Source organism: Carassius carassius, chromosome 7 (assembly GCF_963082965.1).
Source record: "Carassius carassius chromosome 7, fCarCar2.1, whole genome shotgun sequence".
Classification (NCBI taxonomy): Eukaryota; Metazoa; Chordata; class Actinopteri; order Cypriniformes; family Cyprinidae; genus Carassius; species Carassius carassius.
The window spans coordinates 8,001,382-8,018,067 of NC_081761.1; the positions used below are offsets into that span (position 1 = coordinate 8,001,382).

The following is a 16,686-nucleotide window of genomic DNA, read 5'->3' on the forward strand; positions in this document are numbered from 1 at the left end:
ATTGCAACTTGATATCGGTAATGTAACCTTGAGTTGTGGGACCCATGCAGTCCTCTGATTGGTGGGCTTGAGGTTTGCCGTCATTTGGTTGGCTGGTCCGCGCGGTGGGCGGGGCCATGTTCTGCGCTACTCGGGGTGTGTGGAAACGCTTTGATCGCCACCGAATACTGGACTTGGTGAAAGAAGGCTGTAGCAGTAACTGCTTTTAATGTTAAGACTTTTCTCCGCCGTGTCGAGCGCTGTTCTTCTGTGGACCTTGGAATTGAGAATACATTGCTTGAGGCAGCAGCCCATTTGTGTGAATTAGCGGCTCCGAAAAGAAGCCATATCTGGTCAAAGTATTCAGCTGTCACATGCGCTATATATAGTGTGGGATAAGCGCTGTCTGAAGTAAGTGAGAAATATAGACGCTCCGGTCCTAACACGTTTTGTTTTCCTCATCATTGCATTGTCATAAACCTACAAATAAGTATATTAACATGACTGATTAAGCTCGGAGAAAATAAGCTATATTTGATTGATTTTGGCTTGAGGTTGTGAATGTATGATCTACATTTTCTGTTTTATCTTTATTTTACTAATGTTAATAGTTATGTATTTGGACTTCCCTAGTTAGAATCAACACGCTTTTATTCAAGAATGCTCTTTTATTAACTGTAGTGGAAAAGTATTTTGTGTGAGGAACTAGAAATGTGTATAATAACTGGTTTATTGATTCAGGAAACATAGAGGCTCCAAGTCAAGACAGTGTGTTAATAATAAATTTGCATTATATAGTATGTTGGAGTTTGCTGGTCAATGTCCTTGTCTATTGGATGCATCAAAGACAATGGAGATGGTGTGAAGAACAGATGCCAGCCGTCAGTTTGACAAGTTTTCTTTACGTGTAGATGTAGGGCTATAATAATAAATTACTCCGTTCATCTAATCTGTAAGATCATACTGTTTATGTTTCTTTAAAATATATTAAGCATGTATTTTACAGAAGGCAAACATAAATCCAGTTTTCAAACAAAATATTTGGGAAAGAGACATTCAAAAGGTTCTAAATAGTAAATCATAGACATAGATGTAAACGTGCATTATCTGCTTGCTAAATGTTAACAGTTAATTTGATGAAGTACACTTGTATTCTGTTTTCCATAACCCATATGCTTTCAATTTGGACAGAATAATCCACTTAAATACTGTGGAAATCCACTGTTCTCGCCTTTTTTCTTTTCTTTTTTTTAGTTTCTTCTGCCCCCTTCCTGCATTTTATCTTCTTCGCCATGTTCCGTAAAGAGATGGATAAGTACCGGGATGTGGATGAGGATGAGCTCTTGCAGAAGCTCAGTGAAGAAGAGCTCAGGAGACTAGAAGATGAACTCGAAGAGCTTGATCCTGATGTAAGTGCACTTAAAACAAATCTAAAATTGGACTTTAAGAGCTCCATAAAATGAAACAATTCATAAATGTGCTCCCACAATTCATTTGTCTCTGAATACTTTACAATGTAAAAGGTAAAAAAAAAAAACTTTCTGACCAAAACCTGATCTGTTTCTGATCTGTAAATATGGTGTTTATAAGATGTTCGAAAGGGAGACCTATTGTATGTCCTTTGTTTTGTAGCGAGATTAGTTTCATCAGGCTGTTCTTTTAGTTTTGTTTGATTGACCTGCATTATTTTACACAGTGGTGTTTGTTTGTCTCTGTTGCTACCAAGTCTGATTCTTTGTCTGCACTGTGTTGTTTGGTAGCGATGTTTGTTTGTCTGGACTGTGTATTTTTAATGTGTCTGGTTTGTTTATGTGGACTGTTTGTCTGGACTGTGTTGTTTCCCAATGTTTGTCCTTTACTGTGTTTTTATGTGTAATGTGTCGTTTGTCTTTAATGTGTAGTGACTGGATTGTTTTATTTTGGACTGTGTGCCATTTTTGTCTAGTTCCTGTGCTTACTGTTTGTTTGGACTGTATTGTTTCATAGTCATGTTTGCTTGGCTGGACTTAAAGTATAATTTTGTTTGTTTGACTGGATGTGTTGTTTTTTTGTATAATGCTTTTCTGTCCATACTGTGTTTGTACAATTTTTTTGTTAGGTGGTGTTGTTTCAGTGGCATTTTTATTTATGAAACCCACTTTCTACAATGTTTCACTGTATTGTTTCATTTGTTTGGCTGGACTGGGTTTTTATTACAAATCATGGTGTTTGTTTGACTCAACCGTGTTGCTGCTTAGTCTGGTTTATTATGTGTTGAGCATTGCTATTATTGTTCGAGAAGACCACTTGATTCCTGTTGGTTTTGTTTGCCTGGACTGTGTTGTCACATTGGCATTACTGAGAGTAGACTATCATGGTGAAGTCAGTTTGAGAGGACTGTGTTGTCTTACATTGGTATGGGTGTGCGCTGTTGTATTGCAGTATAGTGTTTTTAGGGAATGAAGTGTTTTTACTGTTAGTGTTCTTTCTTTTTCTCACTTAGACCACAGTTTTATATATTTGTTCTAGAGAAATCAGGTTTCGAATCCAGCGTCTAAGCGCTGCTTGACAGATTTAGACACAGAGGTAGGATAAATATCCAGCAACAGTGAGGAGGGAAAAGATAATTTCTTCTCCCAAACAGAGATGTTCAGCCAGAGGTGCAGAAGTTTACCATAAATACTAGTGCTGGAACAAAAGTGAATCTGCTCAAGTATAACAAAAATAAACAGTACCCACCAAAGCAGAGCCTTTCCCGAAACACTAAACTGTGCTTGTAAATTTTGTAGTGGAAATCTCTACTTTAACGATTTTAAATGTCACTTTAGAAACCATTGCAGTCTCCATTTGCTCAGTTTGATCTGCACTAAGAATAAACAATACTAAGGTGTCCTGTAAAGCTCTGTTCTCTCTGAAATGCTGTTGTGTGTTCTGGATTCTGTCATCGCATTTAACATGCACATACGTACACATCCCCCCATTTACTCTGTGGCTGATAGGCCCTGTCTTAGAAGAATGTTATCATTGCTCTCTGTTTTTAAGGTGGTGCTGGAGTTTTCAGTAAGTGGATGCAAATGAGAAAACTCGGGTTAAGTGCAGAAATCTCATATAGCCTTTGTCAAATAGTTGCAAAGATAAAATTGATGGAAAAAGGCCCCTGTACCATGTACAGTAATGGTATTAACTTAGGATAGCAGATACGGCCAGTTTATATTTTACTGTAATGGACTAGTTTACATTGTGTGATTTTATGATATTTTGAAGACAGATCTAAATGTTCATAAATGATATTGTTTTCAGAACGCTCTGTTGCCAGCAGGATTCAGACAGAGGGATCAGACCAAGAAAGCTCCGACCGGAACGTTCCAGAGAGATAACCTTCTCACTCATCTTGAGAAACAGGCCAAAGAGCATCCAGACCGAGATGATCTTGTTCCCTACACTGGCGAGAAAAGAGGTAAGAAGTGACTTAAATTTAGAACCATGGGCACTTTTGGAAATATTAGAGAAATAAACTCTCTTCAGACTCTCATAAGTTTGTAATTTGTCAACTAAAAAGTCCAATAGTGTATATTTATATACTGTACATCACATGAGAAATGGTCATTTTTGTCTTTTCATCCTGAGTTCTAAACATTGCCACTACACTGTCATTTCCAGCTTTGCGTTTGACATTTTTTAAGGGAAATTACATACTGTAGCTCTGTTATTAAAACGAAATAAAAAACAATCTTTATTTGACGTTTTTTGCATAACCCAATGAAATGGCATTGGAAATGATGCACATGAAGAGATATTTACTTTTTTAGTTTTATTTACATATACATTTCATTAAACAAGAACACTCACATTTATCAAATTGTTTTAGAGGCAAAATTTGATATTGAAATGATGCCCCATATGTGGGACAGGCAAAAATGAACAAAGACATTTTTTCCCTTCTCTCTCCATCTCTGTATGTGTGTATGTAGGAAAAGTGTGGGTGGCTAAGACCAAAGTTGTTGATCCTATCCTGGAAGATGTCACTCTGGAGCCTGAACTAGAAGAGGCGCTATCTAGTGCTACTGACGCAGAATTGTGCGATATAGCAGGTACAATACTAATGTTAGCAATTTAATTCATGTAACAGCATTCCAAAACACAATTTTATTAATATTATTTTAAAATATGAATGTATTAGTGAACAGAAGGTGCTGAATCCTCATTTTCATATTAATGCATATTCAAATGAGTGAATCCATCTGTAATTTAATTAACTTATTCCCTCTTCTTGTGTGTGCATCTCACCGTGTGCTTCTCTCTGGTCTGTCCTTTAGTTTTCTCCACTCCATTTTTACGTCTTCATTCCTCATTATCTCTGTCCACTCCCCTACTCCATGGTTTCTAAGCCACTGATCAGTCCAGTAGGTCTATTTTTTAACATTGTATGCTGCTCTAATATTTCCAGAAAACTCAAACATTAGTTCAGTATTTGAATGGCATCTTCAGCATATGTTGTCTGCATGGTGATTTACGTGTTATTTCAGGGTTACTAAAAATGAAAATTATGTCATTTACTTACCTTTATGTTGCTTCCAAACTTGTTTGACTGTCTTTCCTGTTTTGGAAGACTACATAGAGCAGCAGCATTCTTCGAAATTGTTTTGTGTTTCATAGGGAAAAAAACTAAACCATACAGGTTTGGAACAACAGGGTAAATGATTCATTTTTGCTTTTAGGTGAACTGACGTGCAGCCGTGCACATGTAAATTCTTGAAACCGCTTGTGCGAGTTTAAGCTCTTTTTCTTTCATAACAATGATGACTCATCCATGTGCGCTAAAGTTACATGGCTACCAAAAAAGGGGAACAAAGTTTTTCCTGCTGGCAAAAAAAAAAAAACTCCGACAGTAACTTGCTCTCATTTAGCATGATGGAGAGATTTAGTTTAAAATGAGGTAATATTTTTTCTTTGGGATCGTGTTTCTAAGAAAGCAGGATTTAAGGGGTTGATTTAGTCTGAACAGTTAATATGCCCAGACAGATTGGAGCTTCATATGGGAATAAGGTTAGTTCAGTTGTCTTTGGCCCAGGGTCAACAGTCAGATGCAGTATACTGTACATTCCAGTCTCATAAAGTGCACTTTCCTCTTGACTCCCTATCCCTATTTGCTGTACAATTTAAAAAAAAAAAATTTGCACTAGTTCATCTGATGGCATTACTGTTCTGCTTGAGATCTTTTTCATCAGGTATCTTGGAAAACATGATTTTATGGATGATTTATATGTATATGTTGTGCATTTTTATGACTTGACTGACATAAAATGCTTGAAATGCTTTTTTGACATGCTTTTCCCCCTCTTTCTAAATTTGAAAAGCCATTTTGGGCATGCACACACTGATGAGTAATCAGCAGTATTACGAAGCTCTGGCCAGCAGTACTATCGTCAACAAACAGGGCTTGAACAGTAAGTGAATATTCAGTTGTCCTGTAATATGTTTGTTTGATTTTATGCTTTACATTTGAATAATTATTTTTGATCGAATTATAAATTACACTTAAAGGAATAGTTTCCTGAAAAAAGAACATCTGCTGAAAATGTACTGTCATTCTGGCCATCCAAGATGTAGATGAGTTTGTTTCTTCATCCAGACAAAAATGGATCCCCTGCAGTGGATGGGTGCCATCTTAATGAAAGTTCAAACAGCTGATACAAGCATCACAATATGATAGTAATGCTGTCTACTACACTGGATGAAGCTATACAAGCTAATCCAAATGACTCCATTCCATCAATTAATGAAAAGACATTTTTTACTTTTTTATCTTATGCTTTTGGCTAAAAATAGGAGTCCTCTATCTATATTGCTGTTTCCAGTGGAAAAGGTTGTTTTGTCTGAATCAGGAGAGAAATATTCTCAGATCAAGCACTGTTTACAAGTGCAAATATGTTGGTGGATTTCCACATGAGAGTACAACAGGGCATGACCTTTTTGACTAGATGAAGCATTTTTATGGTTTATGGACTGGTATAGTGATAGTTGAATTAAGTTAAAATGCCTTAATTTTTTTTTAGTTTTTTACAAACATGAGCTTTTTGCTTCAAAAGATGTTAATTGATGGACTGGAGTCATATGGATTACTTTTGGTTTATTGTGATGTTTTTATCAGCTGTTTGGACTCTCATTCTGACGGCACCCATTCACTGCATAGGATCTATTGGTGAGCAAGCGATATAATGCAAAATTTCTCCAAATCTTGGGTGGCCTGAGGGTGAGTAAATTTTAAACAAATTTTAATTTTTGAGTGAACTATTCCTTTAAACATGCCTGAACAAATGCGTCTGCAGACAAATGATGCTAAACCTTCTATACTTAGAGCCATTATTGCAGCTATCATTCTATAAAAATAAATGCATCTTAGTTTGATAGTTAGTTTTTTTTAAAGCATTCCTATAACTTGAACAGTAGAGCACGTCACTAGAATTGTCAAAATCATGGGTACTCACTTAAAAAAGTTGGGTTAAAAACGACCCAACAGCTAACCCAATGGTGGGTTGATATAGCACCGACCTATTGTTGGGTTATTTTAACCCAATAAATTAGGTAACTAGTTTTACCCAATAAATTGGGTTACAAAGAACTAATCTGTTGGGTTATTTGGCCAAAATGATGCTTTAACCAACCTAGTAATAATATTATTATTACTATTATTGCCATGTAAATAAATAACTCACAACTTAAGTAATATTAACAATGCTTTATTTACATTCAATTAGACATTACATTCAAAAGTTATTGTTGCAATTGTTTTAATGTATCTCCTAATGAAATTGTTTCAATAAAAGTCTCATAAGGCGACAGTGTGTTGAGGGAACACCTCAGGCACAGAATATTAATGTAAAATTAATTAATTTACAATTATGTTTTAAGTTCTAAGAAGCATGGAACACAAAAAAACAAACAAACAGTTGTAAACAATAGAAATTGTAAACATTTTCATTAAGTTATTGTTGCAATTGCTTTAGTTTACTACCTTAAGCTAAGAAATTCTTTCAATAAATAAATAAATAAATAAATAAAAGTAATGTAATTATGAACTGCCTCATAAGGCAACAGTGTGTTGATGGAACACCTCCAGGCACAGAATATTAATGCTCAAATGAATTTATTTACAATTTTGTTTTAAGTTCTAAGAAGCATGGAATACAAAAACACAAATAAACAAAAAAAACAAACCAAAGCAAAGCCTGTCCAGCTTATCCAATTATAAACTGCCTAAGTAGGCGACAGTGAGTTGATGGAACTCCCCCTGGCACAGAATATATTGTGTGTTGTAGAAACTGCCAAACAGCTGCAGCAGGCTTTGGATACTCAATGTCTAAAACATAAAATAATTTAAAGCATGTATCCACAGCTTGTAAAAGGCTGTCTTGCTCAAGTGCCATTCCTCCCACAACGACGAAGGCTTGTGAGCAGTTGAATTTATCCCCAAGCTGTAGGACATGAGGGAATTGCCTCCGTTGCTCCTCCTCCTCCAAATACTGAATGATGTTTGTTCCCACCTTTAAACATAATTTTTTAATTGTAAATATGCACACATGGATCAAATATTACCCAAAATGTGTTGTCATGAATGATGTACCTACAGGCTGTAAATCAACAAATGCTTGTTTTGCCTCCTGGTAAGAGGGCCAAACCATCTTGCAGCCCATTTTGTATGGCAATGGAGGAAGAATAGCTGGCAGGGTTTTTAAAGCAACATCTCCAAGAGTGTCTTTACATAAAACAGAAAGAACAATGGATTAATCTTTAAACAAGTGCATTATATTATAGACAAAATATTATAAATTGATATGAAAGTACAATGTTGTGCATTTTCTCACCAGAAGAAATGTTAGTCTGAACAGGAAGAAGATCCAAGGCTCTCTTCTCGGTCTTGCAATATGAAAGGATTCGTTGAGATGCATGTCCCCAAATTTCAAAAAGTTTATCTTTGGCATGTGGGTATAAAATACCAAAGTCCTGAGCAATCTAAAAATTAATAAAGAAAAAGATAAGTTAAAATCACACCAACATCTCATATGGTGCAGTAACAATGAAAGTATGGACATTTGTTTTTCAATATCAAAAAATTAAGCTAAGTGAATCAAATCAAGTGGGATTCATTTTTTTTTAGGGCAGGACACAGTGATTTTTTTTACAATGTCCAAGCAAATAAATGAATTGTTTAGGTTAGTATTAATTGTTTATTAAAACTAATGCGAATTTCATTTTCTTATTATAGATTTAACATTTCTTTACCATTCCGGGGGTGTCCAGAAGTCTTGGAAACTCTTGCGTGATCTCTATTAAAGATTTAGACCCGTTCTCTCTTATCCACTGTGCCCTGTAGATAGCTGTTCCTCTCATAAATTCCTCAACTTGACTCACTGGTTGTTTATTCTTTTTCAGCCACTCTGTCATTTTGTTATTGTGTACCTCACTGACTTGTGAATCTGCATGAATCAAACAGCATCAGAGTGATTAAAGGAGAACTCCGGTCAATTTTAACATTGAGCTCAATTTTTTTTGTCAATTTGGAGTGCTGTCAATACAGAGAACAACGACAAAAATCGGTGTTGCCTACACCGTGTTATCCTCTTTTTTAAATTTTCACCCTGTTGACTTCAGTGGGGCGATATTTAAACCTGCTTTTAGCCTCTTAACATCCTTGATGTGTCATTACAAGTGCACAGGTCATGTGAGTGATTCCTTCAGAGTGAACACGGTGAATCTGACTGCAGATGTGAAAGATATGGATAAAAATGATGTTATTTAAGCCAGCGCAAATACCTGTATTTACATCCTGTTTTCGGTTGAAGTCAATAGTAGTCGATTGTCGAGTTCACGCGCATAGGTTTAGTTACCTAGGATCACGCGCGTGAACTTGCCAATCGACTACTTTGGCTTTGGCTAAGAGGCTAAAAGCAGGTTTAAAACTTGCCCTATTGAAGTCAGCAGGGTGCAAATTTTAAAAAGATGATAACACGGTGTAGGCAACACTGAATTTTGTCGTTGTTCTCTGTACTGACAGCACTCCAAATTTACAAAAAGAGTTCTCCTTTAATATCTCAACAACCTAAAGCAATGTTTGAAGAATGTTAACAGGCCGATGTAACAGTTACTACTAAAATTTCCAAATTAGGAGAATTATTTAGATAGTTTCACATTAAACTGCTTTGATCATAGCACAATTTGGATTTAAGGAATAAAAAAGGAATAAGTAAGAAAGTAGAAAGAAGAACGTCAATAAGGTTTCAGCACCTTTGGTTACATTTTTCTTTTACCTGGCAATAAAGTAATCCTCTCAGTCACAGTAGCTCGGCGCTCATCTGTGGTTTTTGACCTCTGTCTAGATGTTGCACTGTGCCTGTTAAGGCGTTTCCTGATATTACGGAGTCGTTCCTCCAAAAACCCTGAGGCCGGATGGCGGTATCGCCCTGGTGTATACCATACCTCCTAAAACATCAACACAAATGTGAAATGGATAGTTTTTCCCAAAAATATCTTAAAAATGTCTTGAGTTTTTAAAATAGTATAATTCTGTGTAAAGGTGAGTGTAGTTCTGATAAACTTGGGATCAGCATACTCACATATCCACTGCCCTCTGAATCTCTAAGGCATGGAAATTGTGTGACCAGGGTCAGAGCTAACTTTTTTTTTTTTCGGTCTGGTGATGGACTTAAAGGGATAGTCCACCAAATAATGAAATGGTTTCAGGTCCCATTGATTAACCTCATATTCTCATATACACTTTACCCTATTGGTGTTTGGGTTCCATTAAAGTCCACATATTTATAAAGCAATTGTATAAAAAAATAATATACTTTTAATATGATATATCATTTTTATTATTCACTTATCAATACATTTATGCTGTGTTTTAGGTGATATGTTATATTTTTTGTTAACCCATTTACAGCAAAGTTACTCAACTATTAACAGATTGCATATTATGAAATGTTACATTTTTATGAAAAAAATACTGTAATGGTGATCTTAATTAAATGTAGGTTGTGTCTGAAAATTGATCTAGGTGTTAGAGGCCGAATTTTGTTGTCTGCTGGTTAGAAAAAACCTGGGGAAATTACAGTGTGTGTGTGTGTGTGTGTCAAATAATTCCCAACAGAATTATTATTTGAGGTGTTGTAAAATTTTATGTTTTTGCAATAACACCACAAATTTTGCACAAATATATTTATTTTAATGAACCAAATGTAGAAAAAAATATATATAATATATAATAATAAAAAAATATATAAAAAATGTGTATATAAAACCAACACCAATAAGCAGAAATGAAAGTTGTACATGCATGTGTGTGCACCTGCATTTGTGTTTGTGTGGGTGTTAAGTCTCACCCCTTTATATGCATTTGTGGCTGTTCTATACAAATGCACTCTTGCAGTCACACCTGTGTGTTTGTGTGTATGAGCAAGCATGTTTGTTCCAAAATGCATTTGTGACTCAAGGCTTTCCTTTCTGTGTGAAAATGTTCTGATTTATTCTGGATTTATTGATTTGAAAAAAAAAATAATAATATAAAAAAAAAACCTCTTGGGAATTGTGTTCCAAATAAGAAAGAAGTTAGTATAGGGACATGGTGAGAAAATTATGACAAATTCAAAAAAAAAATTGTGGACTATTCCTTTAAAGAGAGGTGTCATTTGAATAATTAATTATCCTTTGTTACTAGTAAGTTCTGATTTTCATGAAGTCAAATTAAAAAGGTTTCATTATATTAGTGATGACATTTTTTAATTGTCATTTTTTTAAAGGTAAGCAACTGAGACAGGGTTTCCTTTTTCAGACTTGCTACATTATCTCTCACCTGCAAATCTGTCGATTAATGTTCCAAGGTTCCACTTCTGAAGTGTTTCTCTTACATATGAATCCATAGCATCCTGTGTAAAAAATGTTTAGTTAATATAAAGTGAATAACAAAAATAAAGCCTATTCTCACTAACCTACTATAAATTAACTGTAAAATTGTAGAGCTGTAATTTTAAAGTGTTAGCTTCTGCAATGGCCATGTATTGTGGTAAATTACCTCCATTTAAAATGTCATTTTACTGCTATGTGTCATTTAAAAAGTAATACATGTTATTATAAAGGTATATGGTTATAAAGGTAAATGTTATTATAAAGGAATAAAGTCTCAACCAACCGTCATTTTATTTAATGGGCATGTGGCGATCTGAAAATTGTTATGTAACTTAACTGGCTATTGTAATACCTTACTATCTTATTGAGTCATAGTTATCTTTTATAACTTTTAATCTTTATAGAGATTTCTAGATAAAATATCTAGATAAAATGTTTAATTAGGGTGACCATATTTCGGGGAGCAGCCAGGGGGAATGCATTAAAACACTACTTGACTAATGTATTTGCAACCATGCAAATATGCAACTATGTTATTAAAGTTTAATATATTAATTACATTCTTTCCATTCAACTTTTGGCCCGCAACAATAGAACAATAACAAACAAATAATAAAATGGTTTAGCTTTCACATGGGAATTTTCTCTGTAAATCGTTTGTGAATTTACATTTGGGCTCTTTTGTAACGCTGTTCTGGAGCCATGTGCCACTGTTGACAAGCCGTGGTGCAGTTTGAACAATGTTTCTGTTACGGTTACATGACCCAAAATCTGCAAAAACGCATACAATGAATGGCGTCCCGGCCGGACGCATTTTTTTAGGTCCAAAAAGGACATGTCCCGGAAAAAAGAGGACTTATGGTCACCCTAGTTTAACAATTTGTAGTATTTTAAATTCACAATGTAGTTGGAATAGCCCAAGTAAACATTTGAGCAGCATTTGAGCTACAATGTGGGCCTTTATAACACAGCATAACGTTACCTTCTTCCTGTAGCTGGCTGCTAAAGTGACTGTGTGACACTGGCAGGCTTCCGCTGGGTCTTGAAGCCGAGCGCGTCGGTTAAACACTTATCTGAAAATATGAATAACTTCCCAAAAAGTGTTGGAAAGAACATGGAAAGTTAGGAAGAGTATCACAACCGAGTATCAATAAATTGGCTGGCTATTATTGACATATTGGTGTCGTTAGTCGCAGATAGCGGACAAAAAGCAGTCAACAGGGGAGATATAAACATGGAAATAATTGGCTGAACATTTAGAAAAAAGCGGCAATAATACTATGTAAGAGCTTAAAGTCACTTTATAACGAAAAAATAACATGTATACAATATGAATACTGTGTATAGTGTAATATTAACTCACCCGTGTATCTTCTTTATCTTCGTATCAGCTGCAGCGGCGGTCAACCGTTGAAATTTAAATTTTAACCCAACTGGCTGCGTTGTTATAGAAACAACCCAATAAATGTTCCGAATAACCCAACAGAACGACCCAATATTTTTAACCCAGTTATTGGGTACACAAAATAACCCAACGTTTTTTAGAGTGTACGATTCCCAGGGAATGCATGAATTTAAAGAAAAAAACTGTACATTAATGTAATGCAATGCCACATACATTTGTTAGTGTAGCTTGGGATTGATGTGAATAGATGTCTACAGTGTAGAGTTTTACAATGTGATGTAGTATTTTATTATATATCTGGCACTGAACCATATAATTTGTTGTAATTGAGAGTTGTATAATATAAACAGGCGTAATCCAGTGTACTCAGTATAAGCCAGTGCCAGACGAGCAGCCCAATGACACAGATGTAGAGGAAACACTACAGAGAATCAAGAGAAATGATCCAGACCTTGTTGAGGTCAATCTAAACAACATCAAGGTGCCTCTTTAACTCATTTATATATACTATACTCTCTGTTGCATGGTGTCTTAATATGTTTTGATGGTTTACCCCATTATGTGTCCTCTCTGTTTTTTTGGTGATCTGTAGAATATTCCAATTCTAACTTTGAAAGCGTATGCTGAAGTTCTCAAAGGGAACAGTGTTGTAGAGCGCCTGAGCATCGTTGGCACCAGAAGTAATGATCCTGTGGCCTTTGTAAGTTACATAAAGAAGCACAGCCATTCCCAAAATTCGGATTTTTCAAATAATTTCAAATACAATATATATATTTTTAAATAAGCTATATTTTCCAAAAGGAAAATGCACATTGCAGCCTATTTTTACATCTAATATTTGTAGTTGTGACCTTGTTATTACAATTAAGCATTTTAATGTAATTTTAATAACCATTTATAATACATTTTTTAGGCTGATTTAAAAAAAAAAAAAAAAAAAAAAATTTGCAATGCATTTTTTTGAGGGGGTGGGGGGGATATGTCTATGTTGTTCCTGAGATTTATTTTACCATTCTAACATTTGACTTTTTTTAATGGACAGTTTTATTCAGTAAGAATGCATTAAATGGATTCAAATAATTATTTTTCAAATAAATGCTTTTTGAACTTTCTAATAATCCTGAAATCATGTATCGAGGTTTCCACAAAAATAAGCAGCACAGCTGTTTTCAATGTTTTGAATTTTGAACAGTAGTGTAGGTATTAAACAACGTGTAATGTTGTTTGGTTCCCAGGCACTAGCAGACATGCTGAAAGTGAACACCACTCTGAAGAGTCTAAACGTTGAATCAAACTTCATTACTGGAGCTGGAATTCTGGCACTTGTGGAATCATTAAAGAGCAACACTACACTGCTGGAGCTAAAGATTGACAACCAGGTACACACACACACACACACATGTACACAGACCAAAGTCATTTGAGGTCTGAGCCATTATCTGCACTGATCATAGGAGTAGCAAAAGAACCGTTCTTATAACCTGCGTGTTTATGTGTGATACAGAGCCAGCCTTTAGGTAATAAAGTTGAGATGGAGATGGCTAACATTTTGGAGAGGAACACTACTCTGCTGAAGTTTGGATACCACTTCACCCAGCAGGGCCCACGCTTGCGTGGATCTAATGCCATGATGAACAACAATGATCTGGGTAAGAAACACACACTGAGATAGATGCAGTCGAGTTTGGTATTTGTATGTGTATTTCAGAATTAACATTTACTGATGTTAATTGCATATATTTGTTAATATGCATAACTGTGTGTTTGTATGCTGGTTTTGCTGAAATAGGTACACTACCATTTAAAAGTTTGGTATGTGGGAGATTTTTGAAAAACATTTTGGTTAAAAAGACTATTCAAATTAATATTGTCAAATATTATTACAATATTAATGAATTGAAAGTTGAAAAGAACAGCATTTATATTAAATAGGAAGCTGTCACTTCTGATCATTTTATGGCAGTGTGACTGAATAAATGAATTAAAAGTTGTACTGTATATATATATTGCTGTTTTCATGCCATGTATGTATTTCCAGCACGTGTAGTTCGGTCGGACTCAGATGGCGCGATCACATTCACTCTGTCAGTCCCTGAGCTGGAAAGAGCCTTCTGTAAAAAGTTCAAGTTCACAACGAAACCCAAGTAAACAGAGTCTTGCCCTCCTTCTCTCCCTCTGGGCACTACCTGCTGTCTTTTCGCAATCCCTCAAATCCTGGATCGTTTTGAACTTTTGTACTGTTCCTCAAGCTACCTTCTGCCGCTTCTTCGCTACTGCATTTTTCTCTGTCAAAATGAATTCAAAACCGGTCTCTTTCCATTATCTGGTTGTTTCTCAGTTTGTTTGTTTGGCTGTCTAATGTTTTTTTTCAGGTTTTAAGGTTTAGTCTTTACTTTTTTTTCTGTATTAAGACAGTATTCTGATGCCAACTCTACTAAAATATTATAGAAAATGTCCTCCAGCTAGCTGTGCATGCCAAGCTTTTTTAAGGAGTAGTTCATCCAAAATGTTTACATTTGGTGTCTTTTTTTAAAAATATGACTTCCTTCTATGCAGTGCAAAAGAAAACTTACCAGAATGTCTCAATAAAAGTGAATGAGCTACAATAAGGGCAAAAAGCACCATTAAAAGTAGTCAATTTGACTTGTACTCTATATTCCAAATCATTTTTGAATCCTATAAAAACTATGCTTTGAAATGAGTGAACTATTCCTTTTATTGTAATTTTACATTTGTATCTTTCTACAAATGCAATAAGAATTGGCCATTGTCTAGCATAGAGGTTTTTCTGAGAAATTGTAAGAAAGTCCTTTTAAAATGTAAAAAAATTGTTAAAAAAGGTTTAAAATATTTTTAATATATTTAATTTATTTAGAAACATTAAAACATTTCAAAACCAATGCGGGGTCAACGCAAATGCAGGCAGGACAAAATAAATAAATAAAAAAACATTACATTTTAATGGTATTTTAAAAAGGTATTTGCAGACTGTTATAATGAAAACAGTTCACATTTGTATGTCCTTAAAATTGATCAGCTCTTTTTTTGTTTTTGTGTGCAGTAAGAAAGAGAAGGCTTGAAGGAGGACCCATCTTTCCTAAATGTCGGACAGACGTGTAGCAGCATCAGGAACCCTCTATGGCCTGGGGCCTGCATCACACCCCATCTCATCCCATATCCTCACACCATTTCTGTCCCTTTCACAGATAACTCACAAAATCATCTAAAGGAAACATTCAATTCAGAAGGCTTTTTTTCAAAGCCCCAGATCTGGAAACCAAAAAGGTACCACCCACTGTTTACCAGAAACATAGTTGGCCGAGTGTTTTAAAAATGTGTAAACTACCTGCCATAACATTAGCAGGGAAAAATCATCTACTTGTGTTGATGGAAGCAGGAAAGATGAAAATGATGCTCAATTTATCACTATGTTTTCAATTGACATTAATCTTCACAGCCAGCCAACCATTTTGCAGTGTTTGGATGCACACCAAGAGCATCAAACTTCAAACTTGACTGATTGTAGCTGTGGTTTTGCCTTTTCCTGGCCAGTTCTCGCACACAACGCGTAGAAGCATGTACTGTGTGTTTTTTTTAGGATATGCTATGATTTTGACCTGTTCTTCTGTGTTTAACAACTGGTAAATTACCTTAAATTTACTTTTAAATTACCTTTAAATAACTGGCAGTACCTTTATTGGTCACCTGACAACAGTATAAAATCTAAACTTTGCACCGCTCCAGTATATTTATGAAATTATTTATATATTTTATATTCTGTGTTTGAGGGAAAATTTTCTTCATGTTTAGGGCAAGCTGTGTTTCATTTTACACAACTAGCAGTAATATCTGTCATATACTAATGGTCTCTCTCTACAATAACCACTTATCATTAAATGATTGTGATTGATGTGTATGTGTTCTCTATAGTCTTCCTCATTAAATGCTTTTTTACTTTTAAGTGAGAATCATAACACACAATAGAAAACTTCTCATAAAACTATATGTGCTATTGCCTATGCCTGCTCTCACGAAGTCATTTCCAGGTTATATTTCACCCGAAATCAAAAGAAATTCTATATTAACAAATATTATAATAATCGTGTTCCTATGGCTCAGTGGTAAAGCATTGCGTTAGCAATTAGCAATAGCAAAAGGTTGTGGGTTCAATTCCCAGGGAACACGCATAGGCTACTGGTAAATCAAAAATGTATAGCCTGAATATGTAAGTCGCTTTGGATAAAAGCGTCTGCTAAATGTTAATATTTCTAGTTTTCAGATTTTGTCTGATTTCTCATTTCAGTAATAAAATATACATACAAGTTTTGTTGAAAAACTGTATTTTATAATTATAAATTGTTATAAACAGATTATTGTGCTTATACAAGTCTATATGTGTTAAATAATGTTTGTAGTTT

The 16,686-nt window shown here is 35.0% G+C and overlaps 1 protein-coding gene across 3 annotated transcripts; it reads left to right on the plus strand.

Annotated features, from left to right (window-relative positions):
- Positions 1-107: 107 nt before the first annotated feature.
- On the plus strand, positions 108-16,311 carry LOC132143475 (tropomodulin-1-like). 3 transcript variants are annotated; one of them, XM_059553707.1, is made up of 11 exons: positions 108-390; positions 1,234-1,388; positions 3,259-3,415; positions 3,930-4,049; positions 5,316-5,405; positions 12,619-12,749; positions 12,861-12,968; positions 13,504-13,647; positions 13,773-13,917; positions 14,307-14,412; positions 15,330-16,311. In XM_059553707.1, exons 2-11 carry the CDS (start codon positions 1,272-1,274, stop codon positions 15,346-15,348), a joined length of 1,137 nt encoding a protein of 378 aa, XP_059409690.1. In that variant the 5' UTR covers positions 108-390; positions 1,234-1,271; the 3' UTR covers positions 15,349-16,311. The 3 variants fall into 3 exon arrangements, with proteins under 3 accessions (XP_059409690.1, XP_059409691.1, XP_059409692.1); XM_059553708.1 differs by lacking the exon at positions 15,330-16,311 and having other exon boundaries at positions 14,307-15,083; XM_059553709.1 differs by lacking the exon at positions 14,307-14,412 and having other exon boundaries at positions 109-390.
- Positions 16,312-16,686: the final 375 nt, after the last annotated feature.